The sequence below is a fragment of the Microchirus variegatus genome, assembly GCF_963457635.1.
Source record: "Microchirus variegatus genome assembly, chromosome: 7".
Classification (NCBI taxonomy): domain Eukaryota; kingdom Metazoa; phylum Chordata; class Actinopteri; order Pleuronectiformes; family Soleidae; genus Microchirus; species Microchirus variegatus.
In genome coordinates, this window is record NC_139808.1 from 1,780,157 (window position 1) to 1,795,000 (window position 14,844).

The 14,844-nt window shown below is 42.1% G+C and overlaps 1 protein-coding gene across 1 annotated transcript in view; it reads right to left on the reverse strand.

Moving 5' to 3' along the window:
- Nucleotides 1–7,503: 7,503 nt before the first annotated feature.
- ddi2 (DNA-damage inducible protein 2) overlaps nt 7,504–14,844 on the reverse strand; it is a 9,777-nt gene continuing 2,436 nt past the window's right edge. The window contains exons 3-10 of the mRNA XM_083892583.1: nt 14,841–14,844; nt 14,441–14,752; nt 14,225–14,351; nt 13,351–13,478; nt 13,100–13,228; nt 12,882–12,985; nt 11,779–11,971; nt 7,504–9,959 (exon numbers count right to left, since the gene is read on the reverse strand). The exon at nt 14,841–14,844 is cut by the window's right edge and continues 126 nt beyond it. Coding sequence (XP_083748709.1) covers nt 8,491–9,959; nt 11,779–11,971; nt 12,882–12,985; nt 13,100–13,228; nt 13,351–13,478; nt 14,225–14,351; nt 14,441–14,752; nt 14,841–14,844 — 2,466 coding nt within the window. The 3' untranslated portion in view covers nt 7,504–8,490. The remainder of the gene's footprint in view (nt 9,960–11,778; nt 11,972–12,881; nt 12,986–13,099; nt 13,229–13,350; nt 13,479–14,224; nt 14,352–14,440; nt 14,753–14,840) is intronic.

Below are 14,844 nucleotides of genomic sequence, written 5' to 3' on the forward strand. Positions count from 1 at the left end.
AAGGGGATTTATTAGCATGATGATATTAAACGAGTTTGCTCTCACTCTGTGTTTGTCACGAGTATCATGGCGGTCGGGTGTCCTGTGCGTGTGCTGTGTGCGAGATGCAGCAGGAAGGATTCTGGGGGTAAACTCAGGACCTCGGTCTTCAGGTGCTCAATGCGAACGTGTGCGGGGAACACGGTGTGATCCATGACTATGAACCTTTGATCCCTGAGCGTGAGGGAAAAAAAAATCTGATTAAATTTCATTTGTTTGTTCATCCCTGACATTAGAAATGTATGCGTAACCTTCAGTGTGTCTGAGGTAATACCGGGCGACTGATTAATATTTGGGTCTCAAATACTAGGGATGGGAATCGGTCCGACACTGGTCAAAAATCACTGGATCAGATTAGATAGACAGATCACAAGCTAACTATCACATTAACTAGTAAGATAGATAAAGTCAAGCTTAGTAGCTTGCAAGCTAACTAGCAAGAAAGATAGATTCCAGCTTGGTAGCTTGCAAGCCAACTAGCGAGCTAGATAGACTACAAGCGAACTAGCAAGATCGATAAATTCTAGCTTAATAGCTTGCAAGCTAACTAGCAAGAAGGATAGATTCTAGCTTCGTAGCTCGCAAGCCAACTAGCGAGATAGATGGATAGATCATAAGCTAACTAGCACGTTCACTAGTAAGATAGATAGATCAATTCTAGCTTCGTAGCTTGCAAGCCTACTAGGAAGAAAGCTAGATTCTAGCTTGGTAGCCCGCAAGCCAACTGGTGAGATGGACCACAAGCTAACTAGCACATTTCGTAAGATAGATAAATGACAGCTTAGTAGCTTGCAAGCTAACTAGCAAGAAAGACAGAATCTAGCATGGTAGCTCGCACGATAACTAGCAAGATAGATTGATAGCCGAGTCATGCTTGAGCAAGCTTCATACGTTCATAAATGGTCTAAAATTACTGTATCTGACCGATATTGTTAGATATGAGTTTTTAATATCGGTATCGGACAGATAAATAAAGTGGTATCGGGACATCCCTATCAAATACCTTTTAAGAGAGATGATGAGTAGGTCATTGAAGAGGTGGAGGTAGACGCTGACGAACGATGGCCTGGAGTTGTAAGTGCTCTCCACGGTCAGTTGTCTCATGGGACCTTGATGCACCAGGAAACGCTCGCTCACAACCAAAGGGACGGACTGCGTGAAGAAAGAGGTCGTACGTTAAGAACGAAGCGACATCAGCAAGGAAAGGAAAAAATAAATAAAAAAAACGATTCTTACCTTCAATTTACCAAAGTCCAGCAGCATCTCGAGGTAGACCAGCTCTTCGATTTGTTTCATTTTCCGAACACCTTTGTCACAATCTGACGCAATCTGGTGGGAGAAGTATTCTCAGAGATGAGCTAATATGATATTCAGTTTTGGTGTCTGTTCAATACAAGTTAAAAAGCACTGGATCGGGTATTGGAAAACAAAACTTAAAGGCGCCATATGTAAGAATGTGGCCAAAAACGGTCACTACACTCAAATTCAAAATACCGAGGTCTTTTAGGTTTCGTTTTCTGACGTAACTGGCAACCCCGTGGTTGCTCGGCAGCTGAGACTCTACTGACTGCAATGATTGGTAGGTGGCGCCACATGCCAAAACATAAACATGATTTTCAGTCTGCAAAACAATTTTTTTAATGCAAATATTTTGTCTGTACTGTTGTTGTTGGTGAGTTCAGTTTGTTATATGAACATTATTCCTGAGTCTCTGTGACATATTAGGTCAGGGGTCTGCAACCTTTGGGATGAAAAGAGCCATTTTTGTCGTCTCTCCACCCAAAAAATCATTTGGAGTTGGAATCAGAAGTGGTATCGAACCATCCCTTATAAATACTGTTCCAAGTTTAAACACCAAAATATACAAAGTACTTGAGCAGGACAATCTCTAAGTGAACACCTGAAAGTCTCAATTGTTTTACTACGGGGTGTATTTTTAGTCTGTTATTACATCTAAGAGGCGATTCCTGTTTATTCAGTACAATTTTACACAACATCACCTCAACTATATTGTTTCTATTCCCCATTTTAGACCAAGATCTTCAAAGTAAAACAGACAAGATTACCTCATGAACGGCTGCTTTTGCTTTTTCCACATTAGGAACCGAGTCACAGTCTGGTTCTGTCAGTTTCAGGATGTTCTGAATGGAAAACACACCAAAATATAAAACACATTCTGCATCAAGGCGAGTGTTGAACTTTTAAAATTGGAGGTTTACCTCTAGTAGAAGCTTAACGCGAGTAATTCTCTGGAAGGGAAGCACGAGGAATGACTTGAGGTTCTGTCTTTGACACACTGGGTCACTCTCCAGCCTCTTCAGTGAATACACAAAGTCTCTGTTTTGCTGCCTGGGGGGAAAAAAGTGAAGAGTGAATATGGCATCTTAAAGTCGTTGTGTGTGTGTGTGTGTGTTCAGATACCTACAGCAGCTGGTTGACCAGAGCCTCCTGATACATCATGTTGGTCACATACGGCACATAGAGCTTGTGAAACTCTGGACAGTGCTGGAGCACGACGTCCCCGACCTGAGATATCAACACACACTCTCCCAGTCGCATCTCCAGGTCCATGAGAAATCTGGAAATCAGCAAGACTCCCCCACGTTTACTGTACAATCAAACACACACACATATAAAGAGGTTCCGTGTGTGTGTGGAGCGCTCACTTCTCGCTGGCTGCCCTGACGCGACGGATGTTGGAGAATAAAACGTGATGCTCCATCTGAGGCAGGGTCCGCTTCAAAGCCTTGGACGCGTGGAAGTGATCGACGGCGACTCCGAGGCTCCTCAGGTAAGACGCTTCGGAGCTGATCAACTCAAACATGGACTTGAAATGAAGAAAACGGACGACGTTATTATCCAACAGTCTATTCCTGTGCCTTCAACATCAAAAAACCATACCGTCAAAGACCAAAAACACCGATATCAGCATTTCCTGTGTGTAGAAGAAACTCGACCACTCATCCATCCTTTCTATAAATATATACGCTATATAGGTCGTAACACCTACACTAGTAGAAGTGTGTTTCATGTAACAATTACTTGATCAATTATCCATCTATCTAATGAATCGACTATGCATATTCCCAAACGAATGTACTAATAACTTGTTTAAAGGTCACATTTTAAAAAAAATATAGGGGGCTAAAAACAAACACTTAAACTAAAGCGTATCTTTGCGACCCGTCCTGTACCGTTTCTTTAGAATAATATTCGTAGAATTATGACACGGAAGTTTGCGATTCCTTTACTCAAAATATAAGAATTTGTTCATGAAAACCCTGCATGTGAAAGACCAAAGCAGGGGCCTCAAACTCAAAATGTCCTGGAGGCCAGTGAACTTCTAGTCTGGTCAGGAGTCCAAACAATTCAGGAAAAAATTAACCATTTAGTGATTAGAAATTAAAATTATATCTCGATAATCCATCGTGTTGTTAGAATTAAAGATATTTAGGATCACGTTTGCACACCATTTCAAATTAAAAGTGTTTGGTAACACATTTAGATTAGGGAACTCATTCACCATGAACTAGGTGTTTACTAACATGCATATAAGTAGCATGCTCGCCCTTTATTAGTAAATATTAAGCACGTATTAACACCTTACGTAGGAAAAATCTTAATTCATGGCATAATAGAGGTAGAATAATGTGTTAAGACGTGCTTAATGATTACTAATAAAGGGCTAGTATGCAACCTATAAGTGCTAACATTTTAAATGACAAAAACAGGCTGAAATAAAACATTAAATCAACATAAATGTAGACAATTGTGATTAAAACACTAGAAAAGCTTGTATATAATTAAACATTGAATTCAATCATTTCAAAATAAGAGTATAAACAGTGTGGTAAATAAGTAAAATAACAACCAGTATAAACAGTTTAACACACACACTATACTGTTACACTGTTTATACTGGTTGTTATTTTACTTATTTACCGCACTGTTTATAATGTTTATACTTCTCTGGCTGTTATTCTTATTTATTAACATACATACTGTTATATTTTTCTTCTGACTGCTAGTTACAATTTTACATCTACAGCACATAACGTACCTCAAAAATTCTTTCGAACTGCCACTACCATTACATCTGCCTTTTTCTTTTTTTGCACTTTGGTATTTTTACTTTTATTTAATATTTTTATTCTTATTTGTTGAACATTTTATATTTCATATGTTAAATTTAGGTTCTTTAGTTCAGTATTAGGAATGTCTGTCCATCTGCGTGCCTGTGCACTTTAACTGTTTCAACACGGGCGAATGAGAAACATCTTCTTGATTCCTTGTACGTCTAAAGGCATATATGCTTTATAAATACTTATTCACAGTCAATCATCTTTCCATTTTTTGTAATACGTTAATGAGTAAATGTTAAATCTCCAACCCTGAATACTTCACCGCGTCACCATGCTTCAAATACTACACAGAGAGTACTAAGAGTACGAAAAGAGCTTTTCACACCTCCTGAAGGCGAATCTCTTTGGTGGTCAAGCGGTCGAGCAGACCGGACGCCTTCACCTCGTCCAGGTCGTGCCAAAGCGTACACGGAGTCACCCTGATGGGCTGAGGTGGCGCCGAGGACAGGGCGACTTCGGGGAGTCGCGACGGAGAGGACGCCGAGGCCTCGACGGGGAGAAAAGGGCCGAGACGAGACTGCAGACCCTGCACGTACTGAGGTGATATCAGCTCGGACAAGAAGGTCTTGTCCAGTTTGTGCAGCCCTCTCTTCACCTCCTGCAGACAATAATCCTGATACAGCGGCACTGCAGAGCAAAGGGTGAAACTCAAAATTATTAACGTTCAGGCACGTACAAGAGGATTCTGGGAGAAAAGTACGCTTACCGATCTGGATGTACTTTGACTGGAATGATGTTCTCAGCTCTTCCTTCTCCTCTGCCTCTCCTTCCCTTGTGTGAAAAAGCAAGCACTGCTTAAAAGGTGCCATACGTAAGACTGTGGCCAAAAACGGTTACTACGTTTAAATTCAAAATACCGAGGTCTTTTAGGTTTCGTTTTCTGACGTAAACTGGCAACCCGTGGTTGCTCGGCAGCTGAGACTCTACTGACTGCAATGATTGGTAGGTGGCGCCACATGCCAAAACATAAACATGATTTGCAGTCTGCAAAATAAATTTTTTTATGCAAATATTTTGTCTGTACTGTTGTTGTTGGTGAGTTCAGTTTGTTATATGAACATTATTCCTGAGTCTCTGTGACATATTAGGAGGATTTTATGGCCAGTTGCTTTAGATTTATTACATAATGCACCTTTAACCACAGGCTGTTATATGGACTTCTTTAAAGATAAAATGTGGTAAAAAAAACAGATATTGTAGAAACTCAAGTTGGAATTAGAAGTGGTATCAAACCATCCCTTATAAATACTGTTCCAAGTTTAAACACCAAAATATACAAAGTACTTGAGCAGGAACACCTGAAAGTCTCAATTGGTTTACTACGGGGTGTATTTTTAGTCTGTCATTACATTTAAGAGGCGATTCCTGTTTATTCAGTAAAGGTGCCATGTGTAAGAATGTGGCCAAAAAACGGTTACTACATTCAAATTCAAAATACAGAGGTCTTTTAGGTTTCGTTTTCTGACGTAACTGGCAACCCGTGGTTGCTTGGCAGCTGAGACTCTACGGACTGCAATGATTGGTAGAAGGCGGTAGGTGGCGCCACATGACGCCAAAACACGATTTCAAAACATAAACATGATTTGCAGTCTGCAAAATATTTTTTTTAAATGCAAATATTTTGACTGTTGTTGGGGAGTTCAGTTTGTTATATGAACATTATTCCCCAGTCTTGTGACATATTAGGAGGATTTTATGCTTTAGATTTATTACATAATGCATAGTGCAGTTTTCCTATATATTGTTTGTAGAAATGACTTTGCAGCATCTTACCCCTCTGCGTTTTTATCCTCGTCCAACAAAGACAGAGACGCCACATCGTCATCTTCAAGTCTAGGAGCTGAGAACAACTTTGCCACGGAGAGCATTTTCCCAAAACTCCACGTGTGAGTTAAAGCCACAGACCGCATGGCCGAAGACGTGTCTGTGCAAGAACTAGAGGAGGGCATTAAAAAAAAAAAAAAAAGACATTTCATGTCATTTTACCTCACATAAAAATTAAAAAACAGTGGCAGCTGGAGGCCTTTACCTGCAATTGTCCAGCTGGTCCAAGGGGTCACTGGTGTCATCGTGGCTCCCACTGTCCTCTGCCTCCAGAGCAGGAAGCTGCTCCGTGGTCGGTATATGTGATACTAAATTATTCACAAGATGAGGATTCCCAAAGTAGGAGTGCAGATTAGCGATGAAGCCGCTGCCGCTGCTGCACAGAGAGCTCTGGTTCTCTTCTCTGTGATCACACTGGGCCATGATACTTTAATGTAGACTTTCCCGCTCGAACACACAGCAGACTTTTATATATTTTTTGTTTTGTTTTAATATGCTGCTAAAAGAGCTGCGGTGGAAAGTGTTTTAAAAACCACAGACACGTTCGTCCTCCACGTGACTCGCAGGTTTGACCTCTGGCAGGAAAAGCACAGGTGTTAGCGATGACACTAACGATGGTTTCCGTTCAGGGCCACCAGATGGAGCTCGTCGTTAGCATGATTATTTGCACCTGTGAACTGTCAAAATGTCCGCCGTGAAAACGGCCTTTTTACGTTTCCAGTTGGTTCGTTACAAACACACAGTGTGTGAACTGTGGGTAATTAAAGGAATACTTCACCGATTAGCATTTAGCTTTGTATTACTAGAATAGGGCTAGTATTTTTGAAAAAGTGTGCTACCTAACCGCACTTTTTAGACCCTCCCATAGGCGGCCTCATTCCCAGAATGTAAACTGTCCGCTATCTTTGCTAACAGTTGTGCTAGCAGGACCAAGTTTCACTAGTGGGCACGTAACGGAAAAAAAAGAATGACGATATTTCTCAAAAAAAATTCTACCCCTATTCTAGTAATACAAAGCTAAATACAAATTGCCGAAGTATCCCTTTAATTCTCCTTTCCCAATTTAAAGTCCGACAAAAAAACACGCCACAAAGTTTGAGTTTGCGAGGTGTGGACGTTAGGACCGAGATATAGCGGCGGCTAAGTGAAGCAACAATCACACAAATTTGAAACAGGAGAGATATTTCTGAGGCAGGTCATTAAATATTCATTAATGATTGCATATTAATACCAAAATGATCATTTGTAGTAATGTATAGAAATTAGAACTCAAACAATTACTTGATTTGATAACCAATTAATCGGTTTGAAGCTTTTTTCCATTAGTAAAATAAGATTTCTTTGTATTGTTTTATCTTCTTAAATGTGAATATTTTCCAGGACCATGCTATTACGAAAATAACCGCTAGTTGCAGCTCTAAGGGAACGCCACAAAAGGTCAAATTAGAAAATTGGGAACATTCTTGACTTAAAAAAATTACATTTATATCACAAGGCATACAAATACTACTTTAATTTTATTTGCAGTTTAAAATTTCATAAAAGTAAATAATTCATTCTGCCTGAACATTGTTGGTATATGACTCAAATAAAGCCATTTAAATCCTTGTTATGTTATATGATATACTGAAGAAAAAAAAACCCCCAAAGGTTTCAAAAAGAAAACCAACGCTTTTAAGGAATGAACACACTACGCTGATTTGACACAGAATTGATTTTCTGAACAGGAGATAAAACCGTTTTAGAATTTAAAAAAAAAAGAAGAAAAATGGCAAAGCATTCAAACTGTGAATACATACATACATACATACAGTACAAGAAACCTTCTGTAATATTTGGAAAACTGCCATCTGTGACCAAACTCCAACACACACACACTTTTGATATTTCATTGTAATAATGCATACGAATTTAGGGATTTCCAATTATCTGCAAAAAATATTTTTAACTCATTTAAAAAAAAACTAGTTACGGAAATCAACAACATTGTTTAAAAAAAACAAAACATCTGACGCTCACCAGACTCTGGCATGAGGAGCAGATGAGAATCGTAGCTGCTCCACAAATTAAATTCCTGAATAACAACAGCTTTGTTGAGATATCAAAAGAAGAAATTCTAATCATGTGTTAACGGTCAAAGAACCATTCGTATGTTGGGCATTTTACACCATGTCAATGTTGGACAACAACTAAAGAAGAAAAATGTTAACTATCATAGCAAAAAACTCTTAAAAACCAATGAAATGGGGGGTGGGCACCAAAACATCTGCATGCAAACACACCTCACATATCCGTTATATCCAGAAAAAGTCTAACCAGTTGTCCCTGTTCGTTCTTGGCCATTCTCTCTGTGACGGCCCAAGAAACAGCATTTCCCTGTGTTTAAACATGCTCCCTGTTTAAAAAGGGACAGAGACATCTGGGTCAGTAACAAGGTATAAATATGAGCTGGGAGGCTGCGGGGGACTCGTGAGTGGTTATGAGTCTAGATGGGCACAGTGATGCTGCGAGCTAGTAGCACCAGCAGAGCTAGCTCCACAACCCCTTGGGCTTGTTCCAGTGCCTCCGCAGCCTCCCGAGCAGAAAATCCTGCCGCCTGGATTCTCTGGATGTGCTCCGCTGGAAACTGTTCTATAAAGGGGGGTGGAGAAGGGAGTCGAGGGGCCGTGGGTGTAGGCGGAGGAGCCTGAGCGAGAGGAGGGACAGAGGAGGAGGAAGAGGTGCTAGAGACTTCCTCTGGTGAGCCCGCTGCCAACGACAAAGGGCTACGAAAAGAAGTCTGCTCACTCTGGGGAACAAGAGTGTCTGTGGTGGTGGTGGTGGTGGTGCCAGAGGCTTGTCCATCTGCAACCCCTCTCCCCTGCTGCCCCTCGGGAGGTTCCCTGAACTCCAGGTCCCCCTCTGGCTCAGGCTGAGAAACGCCAATGATACTAGCCTCATCCATCCCACATCCACCTATCCTCCTCTCCCCTGAACCGTCCAGGAGTTCGGGTGGCTCTAGCTCCACCGCAGTCTCTGCTGCATCTTCGCCAAGATGCTCATCGCGGCCAGAGAGGTCAGGCACAAGACAGTTAGATGGTCCCTCATCAGACACAAAAGCAGCAAGGTTGGCTTTGGCATTGCTTGGTTCTGCACCAGATGTGATGGCAGTGGAGAGGGTGGTAGGCTGGGTGTTTTCGGGCGGTGGGGTCAGCGGCTCAGTGCCCTGTATGAATGGATGCGAGGGGGAGCACGAGGAGCTGCGGTTTTGGGACTGAGCGTGGTTGTTGTTCACCAGCAGCAGCTCGTGGAGCTCCATCAGAGCAGCCGCCAGAGAGGGGATGCTGTCGGAGCTCGAGCAGCGCTCTCCTTCCGGCTGGTCCCTCTCAGAGGGAACCACGCTGTTGGAGGAAATGGGGGATTCCATTTCAACCGAGTCGGGCTGGTTGTTGAGAGCAACCACACGCGCTTCAGTAGGAGCAGCTGGGTGAGACTCAATCATCTCCTGCTCCATAGGTTGAATGGAACATTGTTGCTCTGGATGTGGGGATGAGTTATCTACCTCAAATGGTTCAGCATCATCCTCATCCTCATCCTCTGGACACTGAGATAACATAGTCACATCTTCGGGAGGAGTATGTGTGGGAAGGACATCTGCGGAAAGACTGGGAGCCAGGGGCACTTCAGAATTGCTATGGACAGGCAGAGGGTGAGGGTGGAGCGGATTATTTGTGGAACTAGACGCCTCTGTGGGGGATGAAGGTCGAGGCAGCTCCTGAGAACCTGAAGGGTCCCGACTCTGCCCTGGTGCCAAGACCTGCTCCATGGCAGCTGGGGCAGACTGAGAGCGGTCCACAATTTGGGGGTGGTCAGGTGGGCTTTGGGATGGGGAGGTGGATGAGGACGTTTGGTGTAAGGTTCTGGGTAAAGTAAATGGTGGGGGTTGAGGTGAGGTAGTTTGTCCATCTGCAGTGTCTATTGTGAGAGAAAATAGAATTGGAATTAAACAGCTGGACCGCGTGCGATTGTCTGGGAGTACGACTAAATAATGTGCATTTTTCATTCAATCGTCAAAACAACTCAATTAACTCATTAACAGTTACATCATGTATCAGAATAAAAAGAATAAAACACACGGCATAAGGTAAAATATAACATAAATTAACTCAAATTCAGCGGCAGCAAAACAAAAGTAATAAAACAAAAAGCAATGGACTTAGCACTGGCAATGGAGCTATGAATTTGCAGTACCTGGTTGGTAGGGCCCTCTCCAGCTGTCTCCAAATGCATCAGTGCTGTCCTGCTCAGGGGTTAAGGCACACACCACACGCATCATGCAAAGGGACGGAGAAAGTTAGCAGTCACACACAGGGCATGCAACAAAACTCATCAGCCTTTTCACACACACACATACTGTGGATGTGGAAAAGTGTCATCCCAACAAAACAACGCGAGCCTCTGTCCTGACAGAGGTCACAGCGCACACAGTGAAACCCCAAGAGCTCAGATGAGGTGATGTCAGAAAAATAAATAAATCAATAAAAATCTCATCATTGTGATGACGGTCAAAACTAAAACTGTAATTGATGCCACAGCAACAAGGCATCACGACACAAACTTCTCCGTTTGTCTAACGGAAGCAATAACATCGTAGACTAAGTGCATCAATGGCAGTTACACAAATATTAATGTAAGCCTTGAAATGCATTAAAGGGAAACATATTATGTTATTGTCAATATTGCTGCTACTCGTAAAATTAAAGTAAAAATCCCAACTTTTAGTCAACTGACTAAAACCAATGCTGTTATCGTCTTATTTTCTGGAGAAAAAATAAAAATGAATTCAACATTAATTGGGTTAAAACTGAACAGGTCAAGAGGCTTCGTCTTGTATTTGTCATATTTCAATTTTACAGGAAATTAAACCAAGAATAAACCGAGATAACTATCTGACATAGAGGAAACAAACTAACCGTGTGACGATCTGATCTACAACGCTAGAAAACCCCAAGTTGTTGTTGTTTTTAAGTGATGATGATAATACCATTAGTACTTAAACACTGGTTAACATATGAAAAGATCATTATACATATAGGTACATTTGAACATAATCGTGTTTTGTAGTGTTGCCATGATGTCTCTCTAACAGTTTATTTAATGTGGAAAATACTTACTAGTAACACCAACAAACCTGCATATTATTAGCATTAGATGTTTGTTTGAAGGTGGTTTTCAGACTCCTTAATGGAGCCGTCTGCACTGTTGTCCAACAGAGATTCTGAACAGAACTTTTAACAATAAGACACGATTGATAACGCTGGTCGACACTGGCGGCATCTTTAGTACAGATCATCAGCAGGAGTTTAAAGATGTACAGAGTGCTAGTGTGCCTGCTAATGGAGTGTTTATCCACTCCACTGTCACATTCAGTAAGAGACAAAGAGCTGCTCATGAGGTGTTTTCTCAATAACGCTGATATGGAAATACAGTTTCCGAGCCTGCATGTTTCCCTTTAAGCCTAAAAAGCTTGATTTCAGCCAGGAGCTCATTTAACGTCAAAAACAAATCTCTTCTTTAATTTAACCGGGCAATTTCAGAATCCCTGATCCCCTCAAATTCTCCTAATTTGCTCTGATGATGGCATGAAATGATTACGAGGAGATGACTACTTAAAATGGGGGTTGAGAGTAAAAAAGCTTCAGGTGGCACATGCAGATGTAGTTCTGACTACGGTGGAAAAAGCTCAGTGAAAAACAGGCTGAAGGGCAGCGATGGGAGATAAGGAGTTTCATACCGCTTTCTTGTATGGACCTCTGAAGTGCCTCTGCCAGCTCCCTGTCAGCCATCTCATCTGGACGATTGTCTCCCTGGCCCTCTGCTCCATAGGCCAGACGGGCACATTCTGGCAGCTCCGCCTCGGAGAGGAACCGGGTTTCGGTGCCTGTGGTGCCGATTAAGAGCACGCTCTTCTTCAGGTCAATCGAGCACTACGAGAAAAGAAAAAACACAATAAACCAGGGTAATACCTGCATCTCCTTCCCTCTTTCAAGGGTTTTCTAATCATCCAATAGCCTTCTAACGGGATTAGTAAACACAATGTACCATTAGAACACTGGAAATGGAAATCTACACACCCATGTACATATTCCATTAAAAACCAGACGTTTGCAGCTAGAATAGTCGTTTACAACATTAACAATGTATAGAGTGTATTTCTGATTCATTTCATGTTGAAAAACAGTGTTTTCCTTCAAAAATAAGGACATTCCTAACCCTGGATTTCCACTGGACGCGGAACGGCCGCTATCGATAGGAATCGGTTCTATTTTTTTCGTTGCCGTTGCTGAACCTCGTAAATTTCAACGAAGCAGATCGCACCAGACAGGAAAAGCGACACAGAATCAAAGTAAAACATTTCAAAATAAAACACAATACGCAGGTCATACAGCCTGTCACAACTTCACATCAACGTGACGTCGTGACCGGTGCTGCCAGGTAAACAGTCAATTAATCAGAGCATCTCTGAGAGTCATAATGTACGACGAGAGACTGATTGTTGAAGTGGAGAAACATAAAATCATTTATGACACCAGATCAACAGTTCTTCCACATCAGAGAATGAAAGAAGCTGTGTTGTTGTTGTTTACTTTATACACACAGTCTATCGCTGGATCTCGCGAACTCGCGTCCGTTCGAGATTATTGCGCGATCTTCCGTGAATACTGCCGGCTCCCAAGGCTCCGCGCCGCTGCCGTAACGCGCCCGGTGGGGATCGACGCCGGGCAGAGGACGAAGCAGAACCGCGCCGCCGCCGTTCCGCGTCCAGTGGAAATCCAGGGTAAGTGACCCCAACATTTTGAACAGTAGTGTATAATATACTAACAAAAGTATACACACCTGGTGCCTTTTCAGCATATCCAGGCCAAGCAGCATGTCCATTGGCTGGTCTTCCAAAATGGAGAAAGAACAAGGCAGGAAGTCGCCCTCTATTTGGACCTGAGCTGGATGAGGGAAAACAGTACAAGTTTTCTTAACCATAAAACATGAAAAGTTAAATTCTCACTTTAAAATAAATCTCATCTAAATCTAGCAAAATCAAATTTTTTGATACCAACCCAAATGAACTCTGCCAATGATCTTCTGGGTGCCCACTCCCTTAGCGATTCCAGCCCAGCGTCGGTCCACAAGCCGCATGATGTTGCAGCGCTCGGCGCACGCTTGGCTCATGATGGTCATCTGAGCTCCTGGAAAACAGCAAACATTTAGCTCTGTGCAACTGTTGTTCAAACCAGGTTGAAACAGACAACAATTATTGACAACAACCATAATCGTTTTTATTGTCGTTTAAGTATTTAATGCCAATTACCTGAGTCAACAAAGGCTTTCACAGGGTGGCCATTGACTTTGCAGTTAATGTAGAGCATGACCACCTGTCCAAAGCTTTCTGGGGCCTCCTCCATTGCAATGGTCATGTTTTCTTCCACATTGTGCTGCCTGAAATATGCACAAATCCACTTAACGTTGTAAGCAAGACTGGACAAATGTTGCCAATAATATGCAGTAAACAAGTGGCCTTTCCCTTTTTACATTCTGATGTCCTTGCATTTACACTACCGTTCAAAAGTTTGGAGTCACTTAGAAATGTCCTTATTTTTGAAGGAAAAGCACTTTTTTTCAATGAATACAACATATAACGACTATTCTAGCTGCAAACGTCTGGTTTTTAATGGAATATGTACATAGGTGTATAGAAGCCCATTTCCAGTGTTCTAATGGTACATTGTGTTTGCTAATCGCGTTAGAAGGCTATTGGATGATTATAAACCCTTGAAAACCCTTGTGCAATGATGTTAGCACAGCTGAAAACAGTTTTGCTGGTTCTTTGATGAAAGGGCACAATGATTATTTGGAATAAAAATAATTATTTCTAATCTTGTCCATGTTTTGACTATATTTTCTATTCCTTTTGCAACTCTTTTGATGAATAAAAGTGCAAGTTTTAAAGGAAAACACCAAAAACTTGTATAGGTGACCCCAAACTTTTGAACGGTAGTGTATACTGACAAGTATATAATAGTGTAATACCAGAAGTTAACTACTCTCACACTATATTTACTGCATTACAATATCCAAATGAGAAGTGAAAGAATAGATTATGTTGTCATCTACATTCTTTATTTTGAATGTATTTTGAATGAATGTATGTGGTCAACAAACTCTAGAGTTTTTTTCGACCGTACCTGATGTCCTCCTCAATCTTTGCTTGTGCTTCCAAATCAAAAGGATCAGCAGTCAGAAGCCTGATCCTCTCTTGCTCTCTCTTGGCTCGATCCTGCTGTTGCTCCAGCAGCACTTTGGTAAAACGTTCTGAAGACATTTACACACATTTACACCAACACAGCACAAGCCTATACAAGTAATGGAGAGTAAAATAATCACTGCGCAGGTGTTTTTACCCAAGTCTCCGCTCAGAAGAGCCTCAGCAAGTGGTGGGTTTCTCTCCTTCAGGAGTGAAAGCTCGTGTGGATTGGATAATAGCATTTGCTGGAGTAAGGCAGGGTCGTCCAGCCCCTGAGCAGAGGAGCCTGGTAAGGCCACTGGCGTGGAAGATTGGGCAGCACGCTGTGGCTGCACAACAGGCTGTGGAGGAGGCTGAGGCTGCGGCTGTGGCTGCGGAGCCTGTAGCTGTGGCCTTACTGCGCCACGCTGACTGGACGAAGAAGAGGTGCCTGGGACTGTGATGGATCGGAAGTCGATATGGGGCAGACCTGAAGGGCAGACGGAATTAAGATGAGTTGCTTTCCATCGCAGCGGGTCATTATTTTTCCATGACATTTTGACAAACGCGTGCATTACCTGG